Consider the following 16,763-nt stretch of genomic DNA (forward strand, 5'->3'; position numbering starts at 1 on the left):
AAAAAGGCCACTTATGCATTTCTGGTTAGATGCTAACTGCATTTTTTTACTTTGTACATGTACATTGAACAATGACAATAAAGTTGTATCTAATCTAATCTAATCTAATCTAATCTAATCTAATCTAATCTAATCTAATCTAATCTATTAAAAATGTTGTTTCATTCTTTCCCCCACACTGGCCTATAGAATTCTACTGCTGCCACATTCACTCTCTCTCTTTAAATCCTGCCGCTCTTTGCACTTTATGTCAGCCTGGCTGTGATTGGCTGATATGAACAGGGGCATGCTTGTGTTGCATAATAAGCAGCCTCAGGATGAAAGGAGAGAGAGAGAGGGCTGAACATTGTACTCCTAAAAGAACAAGGCCTGACAGTCTGGTTCACTGTCTGCTGACATTACCTCTGACAGTGTGTGCATGAGTGTATATATGTGCTCTGTGCAAATAGAAGCTTCACCTGTGTTTCACACACCTCTTCTTATTGAATCAGACGATATCAAGACCAAGGTGTTACTTTCTGCCTCATTTGTCTGTTTGTGACCTAAAAAACAGCTGTTCACTGCTGGTGAATTCAGGTGAGTGTTCAGTCATAGACTTATCTCTGAATGTGTCCAGACTGGTAAGTTAATACATTTAGGTGCTTGTGCGTTACATGTAAATGTTTTCACCTTTCGTTTTTATTAACTTTGAGTTGATGTGTGAGTGTGTTTTATTAACTTTGAGTTGATGAGTGAGTGTGTTTTATTAACTTTGAGTTGATGTGTGAGTGTGTTTGCACTGAACTTGCAGATGTGACAATGCTGAACTGCATATTTTCATTGTCTGTTATTAATATGTACATTTCAGTGTGAACCTGTGTTTGTGCATGTTTACTGTGAATGTGCATGTTTTAGAGAGAGACACACTTACTGTTGTGTGTGTGTGTATGTGTGTGTGTGTGTGTAAGTGTGTGCACGAATGCATGCACGTAGATTGCTGCAGGACCTTTGATGTTGCTGTGTTTGTTTGGCATACAGCCTTAAGGTTTAAGCAATATGAACTCAGTAGTTAGATGTTAGTCCCTCGGATGCACATATCAGTTGTGTCTTGTGCCACGTGCAGTTTAAGTCATACTGTTGTGATTATAGAGTGTTGTCAATGTAAACTTACGCCACTTTTTTTATTATGCTCAAAGAAGACACACCTTTGCAAATAAATATTCACTAAAATGCAATAAACTACTGGCATAGCTTGGCAGAATGACAGTTTAACTGTTGCATCATTAGTACACCCTGATAAAACTACTTAAAAAAACACAGTGTACAGAGTTCATGTTGGTTTTGATTAATATTTATATGAGACACAAGTCTCAAAGTTCTATAATAAATGCATATGGAGTAAACAGGAACAAATTAAACAAAATCAATATTTGTTGTGACTAACATTCATTTTCACCTTCAAATTGTTCAGCTTTGTAAGACATTTAGCTGGTAAGTTATGCTGAGCATCTTGCAGAACCAGCCACTGTTTTTGTGTAGACTTTAGCTGTTGTCTTGTTTTTGCATACAAAACCCAGCAGCCTTCATTATTATTATTATTTAATTTTTTTTTTGCATGCAAAATGGTCTTTTACATAATATGCTGCTTTATTTTTTTTTTTACTGACATATTTACAAAAAAAAGATTCTGTAGTATTTCACTTTGTCCTGGAAAAAAAATTTAAATTAACGGTTTTGTTTTTGTTTTACTTACTTGATAATATAAAGTTAGTATAGTTGTAAAAAATATATAAATGTATACAAATACACACCAATGGTTCATTGTCAGACTAGAACTTAACAATACATTAACAAAACCAAAACCATGCAGCAATATTTTGACATGAATAATTGGCAAATTGCCACTTAACAAGAACAATGCTGTGAGCATGTACAAAGTTCCTGCCCCGGTTTTTGCTGCACTATTTATTACAGCCAAACACATGACTGTTTTCCACGTACAATCATGGAAATCTTCTTAAATGGAAAGCAATGCCATAGACTAACACACAAACAGGAAAGTGTAAACCATTTATTTGTACAGGCAATTTTCTAACAAAGTGAACATCACTTTAAAACTTTATTCTTGGATTATTAGTTGTGTTCCTATAATTGACTTTTAACTTGAAATGTTAAATGTTAAAAAAAAAAACCTGCTCTGCTTGTTATTCGACAGCTATCCCAGCTGTCCATGTTGACACTCTGTTATTTCACACAAACTGCTTGGGTGACTTCTTATAGGCTCTAATGGAGCTGTATTTACCACACTGATGACACAGAGCCACAGCATGCAATTAAAAAGAAGAAGATGGAAGCAATAGCAAGTCAAATGGAAAGTGGCTAAGAGCAGGATATTAGAAACCATCTGTGAAATAATATCAATGTGGAAAAAAGACTGAATTTTAGACTGATGCAAATAGATGCAGATGATACAGACAATGATAAGTTGTGTCTATTGTAAAATCATCCTCAAGTGTCATTTGAATGAAACATTTCTCCTGTTTCATTTAGAAAGTCTAGAACTTGTACAAATAAGATACAAATGTTTGGAAAAACCTGTAACCTGTTAAAAAAACTTCAGTGTATATAGTGAAAATCTTGTAGATTTATTAGTGGGGATTAATTTCAGTCCTAGACTGGAATTAATCCCCACTAATAAATCTACAAGATCAGTCCTCTGATTAATATAAATTAACATCACATATAGGGGTTTATTAGTAACCCTAACTCTAACCCTAGGTTTTTTTTCCCCCATTGTCACTCTTTAATCAACATTTCAAAGGTTATGTTTAAAAACACCAGGTCTAGTAAACCACATGCCTCGTATTTATTTATGACTTTTTACTCCACAGTGGAATGTGGGATGATAACTGGCTTTATTTTACCTACAAGAGTGCAGGGATGAGTGCTGACTTGCAAAAGGTCTCATTGACTAACAAAGAAGGATTAAAGTTGTAAAGTTTAAAGTCGTAATGTCCTTGGGTGTGTTAACTGTGGACAAGGTGCAAGGTATTTGGACTACTTTTTAACCCCCTTGGAAAGTGTGTAGGTGAGAATGAGCCAGAAATTGACCTGTAAGGAGGAATGGTTGTGTATATTTTGGGGAGATAATGGAAGAGTAAGTTTTAACTGCTCACATATTACAAGCCCACATGACAAACAATTTAGGTGCACTTTTGAGCTTAAAATAACTCGATTCTCTCACTTAATTATTTAAATAAAACTCATTCTGCTGTAAAACCTTGTAAAGCAATCGACACAGTTACTTCAAAGAATTAGCATAGATTACACCTCATATCTATTACCTAATTCTTTAGTGTAGTGATTATGCTTGAATTCATGTGTTGCAAAGATAAAGACTGATTGACAGTGTATTCTTCTGTATTAATCACTGACATGCTAGCTTTGTTTGCTGAACTTTCATTGATCGCTACACTCAGACACCCTGAGATAATCCGGTCTATTTAAAGATACCTCATAGACATTGATTTAAAATGCACGTGGTGTACGTCATCCTCTGAATTAAGTATACAGACGATTTCGTAAACTGCGATAAACTGTGTGCGAGGCCTATCAGTTATGTTTGTGTTAACATTTAGCGGCTACCAAACCTGCACGTAACTGAACTGTTTTTCTAGGTTTTGGCAGTAGAAATGCTTACAATTCCAACCCAAAGCCATTCTGACAAAAAGTTACAAGGTCACTCAGTGTAACATGCAGGACTTACTTTTGAAGCTTAAGCTGTTAAATTCTATGCAGTTTTCCAGATTGTATCAGCAGGGATGAAAATACCCAGTATTATTAAATTGGACATTGTTTTAATGGTCACATGGCTGCCAGTGAAACGAAATTCGAGTCTGTATCAGCAATGTGAATGCATGAGAAATGCTAATCAACAGTTCCCCAAGCTATGCCTGCTAGTGTTGCTGTCTGCCATAAACAATTTTTACTGCTTAAACCAGGAACATAAATATTTCCCCCATTGTTTTACACTTGCACTTCTGCTCATTTCTGCTATTATTCAATCATGTGGTTGCAGTGTAGTGCATGTAGACAAGCAGATATATGTCAAGTGTCAGCATGTGATCACAGCAAACAGACTAGGGAAAAATGAATGATCTTTGAGGTTGAGAATTATGTGCATGCTTAAGATTTTTTTGCTCACCGGTTGTGAAAAAAGTGTTGACTTGAGTTGTTTGAGAAGCCTTGTTAACCTGTCAGTTTAAACATGTCTGGCAACTCTTCTTTGTCCTCTCCTAGCAAGGTGTTTCCACCTACAAATCAGATGCTAACTGGATGTAGTTTGGTTTTCAAACAGTTCAAAAAGTACATTTTTGCCTACCTTGATATTAGATGTGAACATTATCTGAAACTTTTGTTTAGTTTCTGCAAAATGTCTGCATGGGAGTGGCTTTGGATTGACCAGCAGGTACATACTTTTCCCTTGAATCCACAATACAGTAGCTTTTGAAATTGAAGCACATCACACCTATTAGGGCAATTTCTGAAAAATTACAGAATGTGTGAAAAATAATAATATTAGAAAACTGTTCCATAAACCTTGGATTACTTTGACTACATTTTATATTTGATATGCAGGAAAAAACAAACTGCAGTTTTTGAGTTGAATCCCCTTTTTCTTATCATTAAGCACAGCAATTATAAATGCACTGATAAATCCACTTTGACTGTGCTGAAACATGACTTAGCCACATTACAGTATGTGTGAAGTGAAAAGGAAGGCAGCGTGCTCAGGCAGGTCTTGACGTTTGTGCTTGTACATGTGAACGCATGTCTGACTTGGTAAATGCTGCACTTAAGCACAATGTATCACTTTAAAATCCTCCAGTACACTGTCATATACAAGGCATAGGCACGTGATCAAAACAAAAATTAACCCACAGAGACTCTTCTTATTTATTTATTTATTTATTTATTTATTTATTTATTTATTTATTTAATGTTTTTAATGTGGTTTAGATAATTTTTAGGTAATTAATGCAAAATGTATTTTATAAAATAAAAACTAAATTATATTGTATATACATTATATAGAAGCTGTCAATTTTTGAGTAAAGGTTTTATTATTCAAGTTGATTTTAAAATAATAACAACACTATACTTTACATACTGCCACAGATATTTTTGGGTTTTTTTTGTCTTTTATTTACATATCTGGAATCCAAGCAAAATCTGAATATTATAAAACAGACAATTTAATGAATTCAGGTTTATTTGTACAGACATTTCCAGTTAAGTCAGCTTTATTGTCATTGCAATACACAGTGAAACAAAACAATGTTTCCTTCAGGACCAAGCTGCTGGAACAGACAATGTAAATTAACAAAAAGAAACATAAAACTACAACAACAAAAAACAAAAAACCCACAACTCTAATGATTAATCCAGCGATATCTCTTGCAAGGAAACATCAGTCTTTGTCTGTGCAACACTGGATAGTGTTTTAATGTAAATTTACCCCCATGTTCTATATATAAATTGCCCAAGACATATACTAGCCAGAAATGTTGAGACTGATCTTTTTTTTTTGTACATATAAGGATTTATACAAGATCACAGTGCTTTTCTTGGCTACCAGAGTTGCTGAGCTGGTTATGGTGTATATGTGTGCCATAAGTAAAACTGGAAGTCTTGTGAATACAAACCACTGAGATTCGTTACAATGTGTTTGTTACCTGTAGCTTCAATAATCCTACTATATGTCTTAAACAAGTTACTTGGAGAGATTCAACATTAGGTGTGATTCAAAATGCTTTATTACCAAAATACATCTTTAAATTTATGTGTAGATAATTTGCTTACCATTAAAAAAATACTATTTTTGTAGTACTAACTATATCCATAAGATGGCAGCAGCCACACACACAAACAGAAGTCTGCATGCTGAGGCAATAAAGACTGTAATGGTGGATAATCTAAACAATGTTGTAGAAAATGGGAGAATATTGCACCACTTAAATGTTGTCATAAAACCGTGTGGGTCATTAGTTCAGTCTTGAGCATTTATGTAAGTAATATTGTTCAGTAATATTGTTCAATATTGCCTTTGTCCTATGTACCTCTATGGACCATGACCCATCTCTCACATCATTTAGTTTTATATTCTGTCTGTTTAAAGGATGTTTCTGAAATAGACAATCTGGTCTTATCTACACACTCTCTCTCTCTCTCTCTCTCTCTCTCTCTCTTTCTTTTTCTCTCTCTTTCTCTCTTTTAGGATGGTCTTGTATTTGGGAGTGGTGAAGCATGGCTTGGGCATGCTTTCTATCCGGAGAGCATACTTGCTATCCCGCTCTGCCCACACCTCACCTAAAAACCTTGAATACCGGCCAATTAAAAAGGTCCTGGTTGCCAACAGAGGTGAGGCTACTGTTCATGCCAGAGTGTGAAAGTTTATTATGCTTCATTCTTATTTACTATTTATTTTGATGGAATAGTAATTAAAAGTCTTGCTTCTTGTTTTTATTTTCTTATTGTCTGAGTTTTCCCTTTTGTGTGCAGGTGAGATAGCAATCCGTGTATTCCGAGCATGTACGGAGCTGGGGATCCGGACGGTGGCTGTGTACTCTGAGCAGGACACAGGCCAGATGCACAGACAGAAAGCAGATGAGGCATACCTGATTGGCAAAGGGCTGCCCCCTGTTGCTGCATACCTTCACATACCTGACATCATCAAAGTGGCAAAGGTCAGGCAGATGTTTCTGACTGCGGTCCATTCTAATGTGATTGTGACTGTATTATTCTATTCTATTATTTAAATGCAACAGCCTGTCAGAATATCAAGACAAAGGCAGTGTTCTTTCTTCCTTTAATTAATATCCAGTGTCAGCCACTTTTCCTTTTATTCAATGGCTACAGTGAAAATATTAAGAAAGATATGTACTTAAAGTTACTGTATGAGTCGGGGATGTAATATTGCCACATTTGCCCCAAACCTAAATTTAGGGGTTTAAAGAACAAATTTTAAGTTATTAATCCTATACTGACTCCATAATATTTCACCAATTACAGTTCACATGATCCATTTTAAAGAAGACTTATTTATAAAGGCAGACAAAGCAAATAAGCCACCTACCAGTTGTAGGTAGGTTGTAATAACAAATGGTAGGTTGCTTATTGCTTATTTCATATTATCAATGAAATACCGCTATATTGTTACCTCACCTCTTATAGCTGTTTCTTTTAAGTAAAGTTAATGTCTTGTTCTTGAACTTAAAGGACTTGAGATAAAAACATTAGGCTGCTGCAGCTGATTCTTAGGCGTGAAATGCCCATCAGTGGGTCCTTTCAGCAATGACCTTTACGAAGGGCTATTTGAAGTAAATGCTTTATATCCCTTCTATTTGGTAAGACCATACAAACAGCAGCCTTGGGCATTCCATTTTCCACGAACACTGCATATGCTTCATCACCTCAGAATGGGCCACAACATTTGTCTGTTGCTGCTAATATTGTGTATGAGAATGCCTCAGGAAGATTCCTTGTCTGTAAGCCTTTTCTTATTGCTTGTTTATCTCTGTGTTTACGTTTCCGATTACTACCATTTTCTCTGTCACAAAAGGCAAAGCTGATCTGAAAGCTACAGCACATTTTCTGAAATCAGTTCTCCAATTTTCCAAAACTGTAATAATAAAACTAAAAATGCATTGATCTATAAAAGCAGCAGGAGATGTGAGAAGCACCTCCTGCTAAGCGTACTTTGCTCTGCCAGGACTCTAATGTGATGGCTTTACAGGCCTTCTCTGTGCAAGATTTTACTGCTCATATGGATTCCTGTCATATACCTTCCACTTCCATACAGAGAAATGCTCTGGCGAAGTGTTAATAAAAGCTAAAGAGGACAGAAGAAACATTTTGTCAGGGATAATTACATTATCTGAAATAACAAAATAGCTTGACTCTGCTTTTAAATAAAGATGTCACTGATTAAAGCAAGCTGTGCTATATAGACCCATATGGACCTATAAATCCACATAGAGCAATTCCTCCAGTGTACATTGTACCACAATGATCTAGTGGTCAATAATATTCTTCATTATTTTGTTAAGGTTTATTTCTCCCTCATCAGTGACAGTGCAATTGTGTGTGTTGTCTCTGTAATCAAACTCAGCGTGCATTTGACCTTATTAGGTGCAATAAATGAATCCTGTCAGTCCACAGTCATGCATTTGCCTCATATTTTTTGCGTTTTAAATGTAAAATATTTGAAAACTCTTCACACAGCACTCCATATGGACCAAAATGTGAATGAGATTTTCATTACCTTTATAAAAAATACATTCACTAAATAATTTTTTTTTTCTTATTGAAACTGTTAAAAATTTACATTCTGACAGCTCAATTTGCAAATGTTGGCTTACTCTATGCTCAAAAGATTTCCAACCAAATAGACAGCACTTAACTACCATATGAACCTTAAATAGCTAAGTAACTATTTTTTAATGAATATCAAATTACAATCAAAACTTCTCAAATGCTTTATAAATACCAAGGGGAAAAATATAAAAGAGAATGCTTTGAACCAAAGAGAAACATCATCCAATAGATTACCGATAATAGATTACTCTTTCTCTTAGAAAACGTGGAAATTTAATGCGCATCCACATGAAGATTGCGGGTGATCGATCAAAAAGCCAAGGGAAGTTTTCCCTGTGTAGTAAAACAGGAGATGATGGAGAGTTGAGGAGAACAAGATATATAGAAAATATAAATCAACTATACTGTATGTACTGCACACTGCATAATTTGATTATGCAGTATATTTATATATTACATAATACTATATGGTATATTCCATCTAAGTAAATATAAAGCTCCCTGTATGCAATAGAAATATTATTAAAAAAGAAAGAATTTGCTTCCTGAATGACAAATTCTTGACTAAAAAAAAGAAAATTTCTTGCGTGACACATTTAACAGCGTACCATAGTGTTCATTCCTATAAATCTAAGCCAAGGTGGGCTGAAGCTCTTTACAGCGTATGGTGGCTCAACCTCTTATTACTACACTTTTTTCTTGGTTGCTAACATTATCCTGACTATTATATTGAATAAACATAATAGTATGCAAGGTCACTGGCAAGCTAGCAGGCACTAGCCAAACCAGTAGCCAAGGAGACTATTAGGTTTTAACCTCACCGCCATGTGAGTGAAGCAAACCAATATACAGAAAAGGAACTCATAACTAACAATTGGGTGTAGTGTGTATATTTTTATGTTCAGTCAGCTAAAAACACATTATTACTCCAAGAAAGGCAGGAGCTTACCACATTCCAGTGTCACACTAGCTAGCAGTAAATTGGCTACATTGCAGTTTTAGAGAACAGAGCTGTGCTCTTTGCTTAGTGTCCCTCACTGTCATGCCATATGCCATATTTATATATGAATGCCTTTCATGCTCTTTCTTCTCCTCCGCTACATTCTTCCTCATATTTCAGCTCTTCCATAGCAACCACATGAACTGTTTAACTAATCCTACATTCTGACTGGTGTGCAAAGTTTTGCTTTATAGTGTGTGTACCTTGAGAATTGTCTGTTAATTGAGTTCAGGATGTGATGACTCGAGTCAATTAAATTGAATGCCAGTGCTATTTAAATGAACACAAGGATCAGGCTTTGCTTTATTAAGAGACAAAGAGACTTTTGTGGCAGCAGGTGAATAATGTTCTAGCTTTGGAAATAATCTTTTGTTTTGTGGTTTCTTTTGCAAAGAGTTTTTTTCTTCTATAATTTTAGTATGGAGATACTATGGTTAAATGGCAATCATTTAAAGCAGAGGTTAATGAAAAAAAATAAAAGCTATGCCTTCAAACTTCAATTGAGCCTTGAGTGGTTTCTGGGTAATTTTTACAGTAGACAGCTCATATGTCAGACCAGGTGCTTATCTATGACTATAATAATAAACTGCCTTGCTTGCACACATGAACACCTAGACCCATGTAGATTTTTTTTTCAAACCTTATTTTGTGAGAGTGATTTAGTGGGCTTCTTCCTGCTAATCCATTATCATGGGGAGCACACACACTCAGCCAACAGAGGAAGGCTGGCTTCCAATTACCCCCTGATTGGAATTTTAATAAATGTAGTATTTTCGTTGCATGCTTTCAGACTAATGAGTGCTGACGCATATCTACCTTTCAAGCTATTTCCTTTTTTTTCTCTGTCTTCTTATTTACATTTTTAAAACCTTTTATTTTTCTTATTGGTCTCTCCCTTTATATTTGTCCTTTCTTTCGCAGGAGAATAATGTTGATGCCATCCATCCTGGATATGGGTTCTTGTCAGAGCGGTCCGATTTTGCTCAGGCCTGTGAGGACTCAGAGGTTCGATTCATTGGCCCCAGTCCAGAAGTGGTACGCAAAATGGGGGATAAAGTAGAGGCTCGTGCTATAGCCATCCAAGCTGGTATGGTGTTTTCCCTAAGGAAATATAACATTCTTCCTCCTATATGTCCCGAACACAACAATAATATCCTTGTTTATATATGTGTAGGTGTTCCAGTGGTCCCAGGGACAAATGCACCAATAACCTCCCTACAAGATGCTCAGGAATTTGCTAAGACCTATGGCTTTCCCATCATTTTCAAAGCAGCCTATGGGGGAGGTGGCCGTGGCATGCGTGTGGTCAAGGAGTATGAGGTTTGTGTATTTTCTTTTATATTCACATTTGTGAATAAATCTGCTGGCTATTCACCAGAATATAAAATGTTTTCCTTTATTATTAAACGATAATGATATTGTTCTCTCTAACGTATGGTTGTCTACTAATTCCCCTTACACGCCATAACGCTGTATAATAATTTATTCATAACTTATAACAAGCATCTGAGCAAGTGATAACAAATATAAAACCATATATGAATAATTTAAGCAATATTAATATCATAGATACACCTGCAAGAAAATGAAATACTTTAGGGAAAATCGAAAAAGTACTTTATTTTATTTAACGATTTACTCCACACCATGTCCAGGTTTAAATCAAATGTACTTTTTTTAAATGAATGGTTTTGCAGGAGTTGGAGGAGAATTATCAGAGGGCATACTCTGAGGCTTTGGCTGCTTTTGGAAATGGAGCTCTGTTTGTTGAGAAGTTCATTGAGAAACCACGCCACATCGAGGTGCAAATTCTAGGTGAGAGAGCGTGTGTTTGTGTGTGTGTGTGTGTGTGTGTGTGTGTGTGTGTGTGTGTGTGAATTCCTCTTACTATGATTTATTAGCTTGACTCTGGCATATTCAAGCCATTATGTGGGAGCATTTTCACTCATTAAGCATGATTTGTTCCTCTGGCGCTGGGCCCTTACTTGATATTATACATTTAAATGTGAATATAGCTTGTTAGAGGAGAACAGCAGTGTTTCAATGGCAGTGCACTATGCGTGATAGAACAAGGACACACAGTGTCAGTGACTCCTCTCCACCAAACCCGGCTGAAGGACATGAAGCTGGGCTAAATGTTATTGTGGATGCGATAAATATTTAGGGGACTACTGAGCACTTATTTAAATGGGGAGGCTCTAAGAATAAGGGAAAATTGTTTGAATATTTGTGTTTATAGATTACTGGCTGTTAGCATTTAGTTTAATAAGCATCATACATCATTGGCCCTCTGTTATTACATAAAGTGATCTTGTTCTGTTGTTACACTTTTCTATCCAAGGGAACATTTTGTCTATTATTAAAACACAGTTGCTTTTGTCATGTTATGGAAGCAGTATTGAACTCTGGCTTTGCGCTTGTAGTTTTTGGTGCCTGCTGAGAATTTAACGGTTATGTTTAGCATTTTCATGGCAACATGAGTTCGAGATGATTTTAATGGTACTTAGCTGCCTGATGGGATGCTGCTGCCTGATCCTGACACACTTCTACTGCTGTGACTAGCCTCACCTTTTAAAGCTCCTGATTTATCCAGATACTCTACTTCTGCTTGAAGCTTTTGCACTTATGACTCACATTTCATTCCTGTGAACGGTCCCACATGGATGCTGCGGCTTTCCATATCATGCAAGACAGTTTATGGCCAAGACTCATGACTCTTGCTTCATTGGATAAACCTGATTACTCCTTGTGTCATTATCAGGAAGTGGTTTCCTTTGCTACTATGACCCGTTTAATCATTTTCTCTTATTGCTTTAAACCTACATCTTACCAATCCCAGCCACTCTTAGTGCCGGCCCCAAGCCCGGATAAATAGGAAGGGTTGCGTTAGGAAGGGCATCCAGCGTAAAAACATGTGCCAAATCAAACATGCGGATGATCCTCTGTGGCGACCCCTAATGGGAGAAGCCGGAAGAAAGAAACTGCTCTAAACCTACATCTGGCTATGCTGTTGTGACAATGCAAATTCTTAAAAGTGATATATGAATAAAATAGATTTTAATTGGATTCCAAAACCACTGTGACCTTCACCAAGATGAAACAGTTACGGGAATTGAAAAAAAAAAAATAGATTAAAAAAAGAGCTTTAGAAAAAGAACACATATGAAGAGAGAAACAAGGTGTAGACCTGTTAATGCCGGTGTCTTTAACAATGATAGACACTCTGACTTCCTGAGTAATAGGGCTCTCTTGAGGAGGATCTTCCGCCTACTAAATGTTAAATATGAGACGCAAATAACAGGCACTTTTCCTGCACCCTTATTATCTTATTGACAAGCTGAGATTCCTGCATAGTGATTAGCCCGGTAGGAGTTAGCAAAATCACAGCAGTCTTTGAATAGATTGGCTGCCAGTACAGCTTGAAAGATAAGGCCCAAAAATATCTGGTAGCTTTTGTTTTATTCTTGTTTGATCGTTTGCCTTTTCCATCGTGTACCCGTGCCAACCCCTCTTCTTCTTTCCCAGGTGATAAGTATGGAAATGTGATCCACTTGTATGAGCGAGACTGTTCCATTCAGAGACGCCATCAGAAGGTGGTGGAGGTTGCTCCTGCGGCTCAGCTGGACCCTCATCTCAGAGACAGACTCACTGCAGATTCGGTTAAACTTGCCAAGCAGGTACATACACACACACACACACACACACACACACACACACACAGAGCACAGCACATACAATGCATCATTCTAAGCCCAACTGTGCGGATGGTTTGAAGCATTTGAAGACGTTCTCATACCCTGGTTGTCCGCTAACCCCTCAAGGGGATCTATTCTCTTTGTCAGGATAGTATGAGTAAATCCATGGCTTTTATTTATCAATCCCTGCAAAACCAGGCACATGAAAAAGGGAAACAGAGAGATCAGTAAATAAGTGAGACAAACTCTGTAAATTCTGTTTTTTGGCTGTAACTGTGTCCCTCCTTTTCTCACTCTTTGATATTTTCCATCTGTAATATCGTCATTATTATCTTTATACTCATCCTATCTAACTCATTCTTCTTTACTCTTTTCTATAATCCTCTACTGATGCCGGTTTTTATCTCCCTCCTTCTGTTGCATGGCTGAACAGTGCGTTCATATTGTTGCTCGGGTGCTAAAATCAGCAAGATCACAGTCACACCCACGCAAATGTGCTATGTAGTAGTTGTAGTTTTTTATGCAATGCAATAATTATTGTCACTCCTTAAAGTGTTTAAATGTGTAGCAAACATTTTCCATCTGACCAAGCAATAAGGCATGGAAAGATTACAAATGTTGTGCAACTTTAATTAGAAATTGAGGTATGATTTTTTATTTAATAATTAATAAAAAATTTATAAGAGGCTTCCAAAAACAACAAAAAAAAAAAAAAGAAAGAAAGAAAGAAAAAAAGAAAGAGACACAGTATATTAAAATGAAAACATGAACAATACTAGGTCACTTTGTATTTACTGCTATTATTAATATTATTATTATTATTATTATTATTATTATTATTATTATTATTAAAATGTGTATTATACCAGGTCAAATGTATAATAATAATAAAAATAAATTATTGAAAAAATATTGAAGCCTTTGGATTTCATGAAATAACATTTTTCTATTCGTATTTTTCAGTTTTAATAACTAAATGCCCCCACCTACATGGATTGACACTTATGTGCTTATGTGCTTGTGTGTATTTTCTTGTGCTACAGCACTAGAAAGATTTCAAGCACCAGTTCAACCTGTTAAAAAGTTCATGCACTGCCCTGCTGTTCTTTCTCTAACCAAATATTTCCCTCCCACCTTCACGGTCTTTCCACTCTCTGTTCCCATTTCGCCGGGTCCATACCTGAGGTTTTCAAATGATACATAAAAACGACTTGCTTCTAGTTGTGGCTGAAGATTTTAATATTTCTAACTTCACAAATGTTTAGTGTCGTGATTTTATGGAATGATACAATAATGTTACTTTTAGCAATAATGAAGGAGAGATAGTTTAATGCAGTTTAGCATATCCATTGTTTGTGTGTGTGTGTGTGTGTGTGTGTGTGTGTGTGCACATGCTTCAGAAAGTGTTTAACAGTGTAATTTTCTAACACAGAGGGGACAACAAATCATGTTCTGCTCTGCAGACATCAATAATGATGTCATCCCTCACCCTGGATTACGTTTTTTTGAAACTTTGTACAATCTCTTTACATCCTGAAGTCTCAAGCTCACATAAAATATACACAACTGCCTTCCACACACATATAAAGCCTCATGGCAAGTGTGCAGAGATTCCTTTTTTCCCCCTTACTGTCTGTCTGAGGCAGAACTTTCCCAACTATTTCAACAGCTTCTATCTGCTGAGGTGGAGAATGTGATATGCAGGTTTGATGCCTGGGTTCCAACACTGTTAAGAGGTTTAAAGTCTTATGTCATGTGTCACGATGTCCGAGGGGATGAGCCATCTGAGGAGGTGGAGTTGACATTTAGTGGCTTACGAGTGCAAATGAAAGTTGAAAATCAGTCATGTTGCACTCGGAGAAAATCTTTGCCTTTTGGGGATTAACCTGCACTGATCTTTGTGCCCTGTCAGAACACCACACAAACACACACACACACACACACACACACACACACACACACACACACACACACACACACACACACACACACACACACACACACACACGTTAATGACTAGGTTGGGAGTCCAATATGGAATCCCTCTGTCACAGAGATGTCCAGTAGTGTCTCTAAACTTATTGTATTGTATGTGTGTGTGTGTGTGTGTGTGTGTGTGTTTATGTGTGTCTCACATCTGCTGATAAAGCATGAACTGTCAGTTTTGATAAGTCACTCTCTCCTATGAGTAGCAAATTTGTACATGACGTCCTCTGAGATGACATTAGTAAAGTTGGCAGGTGCGGAAAGAGAGGACAGATGACAGGAAGAGATGGAGACCCGGGAAAAACTAATATTGAGGAGCTGCAGCAGAGAGGGTGGATACATTTTCCATTTTCATTTCTTGATGAAACCTGGCAAGATGGTTCTAGTGTGTTGTGTATTTTCTGTACACTCACTCGTGGCTGTGTTTCTGTTCATGCAGCAGGGGGCAGTCTGAGTCCCCAGGTGCCTTGTAGTCACTTGTGCACCAACACATTGAATATTAAAATTGCATATTGTATGTGCCTAAGTGCAAACTGAAGCACATATATGCAGTAACAGTCCATTGTTAGTGAAATGGGTAAAAGCTTTCTAGCCTGCGTTGCATTTAAAAAATAGGAATAATGAGGAATGATTCGAATGCCTATTGTGATGAAATTCCGTGTTGCATTTGCAACACATATGAATATTGAATTAGAGAGAAGCAGTTTGTTCATGTAAAACCTGATATTTGGCTACATTGCAATTTTTTTACATTAGCCTTATTTTCTATATGTTGTGTTGCCTTTCTCAGCCTCAGAGTCCCCGGTTTAATCGTTTTCATGGTTACTTTCTGGAGTTATACCTTGTGTCCTTGTGTCCATGTGGGCTTCCTCAAGGTTTTCCGGCTTTCTTTCGATCAAGTAGTGAATATGCTACACTCTAGCAGCAAAGGTGTGTGGGCATGATGCCCAACATGGCTCCAGATCCATCGCATAATTTGGGTTGATGAACAAAGATTATCCCTCCTTGTGCATTGCATTTGACTTATAATTGTTGGTGGCGTATATGAGCTGCGGATATAAACCCGATCGACGTGAACTAAGATAATATAACGATAGCTGGATTTGGAATTCAGGTATAGCAGTGACTAAATGCAGCGAGACCCCGTTCAAAATATGAGACGAATTAAAGAGTGTAGATGTGAGTGTGAATTATGTTAATGAGGTACTGAATACGTGAATGAAAATTATTTTAAATGCTCAGTTTACAAATGAGGCATTGTACTGAGAATGTGTGGCAGCTATGGTTTAATATAAAATCATATTTATGATCATTTTGATTATTGGGAATATTTTAATTGGTTCATAACAGTTCAACTTCCTCAGTATTATACATTTTCTTATGTTCTTTTTTGTGTGTGTTGAAACAAACAGATTCTGTAATTTTAACACTAGCCTTGTTGTGTTCCTGATAAGTGCCACATTCTGCTTATTTATTAAGGCAAGCATAGATAAGAGATGAAAGAAACAATCCTCCACAGACACTGTTAATAAATCTATTTTTTGCCTTGAATGTATTTATATATATATTATTTAAAAATAAATGTGTGCCTTGGACATTTTTGAAAATCAATTTTAGGTTTTTGCCTCTGGTAGATTTTACCAAAGCGAAATGCAACTGTTTGAAAAAGCTATGCTGAACAGGGGATAATGTAATATCTACAGCGTTACTGGCTTTATTCATAATGT

The 16,763-nt window shown here is 36.5% G+C and overlaps 1 protein-coding gene across 1 annotated transcript in view; it reads left to right on the plus strand.

Moving 5' to 3' along the window:
- Window positions 1-337: 337 nt before the first annotated feature.
- pcxb (pyruvate carboxylase b) overlaps window positions 338-16,763 on the plus strand; it is a 193,881-nt gene continuing 177,455 nt past the window's right edge. Inside the window, exons 1-7 of the mRNA XM_046850993.1 lie at window positions 338-576; window positions 6,257-6,399; window positions 6,541-6,725; window positions 10,277-10,442; window positions 10,530-10,675; window positions 11,053-11,170; window positions 12,881-13,032. Of these exons, the coding sequence (XP_046706949.1) occupies window positions 6,258-6,399; window positions 6,541-6,725; window positions 10,277-10,442; window positions 10,530-10,675; window positions 11,053-11,170; window positions 12,881-13,032 (909 nt within the window). The 5' untranslated portion in view covers window positions 338-576; window position 6,257. The remainder of the gene's footprint in view (window positions 577-6,256; window positions 6,400-6,540; window positions 6,726-10,276; window positions 10,443-10,529; window positions 10,676-11,052; window positions 11,171-12,880; window positions 13,033-16,763) is intronic.

This window comes from Silurus meridionalis, chromosome 6 (genome assembly GCF_014805685.1).
Source record: "Silurus meridionalis isolate SWU-2019-XX chromosome 6, ASM1480568v1, whole genome shotgun sequence".
In the NCBI taxonomy this organism is placed as follows: domain Eukaryota; kingdom Metazoa; phylum Chordata; class Actinopteri; order Siluriformes; family Siluridae; genus Silurus; species Silurus meridionalis.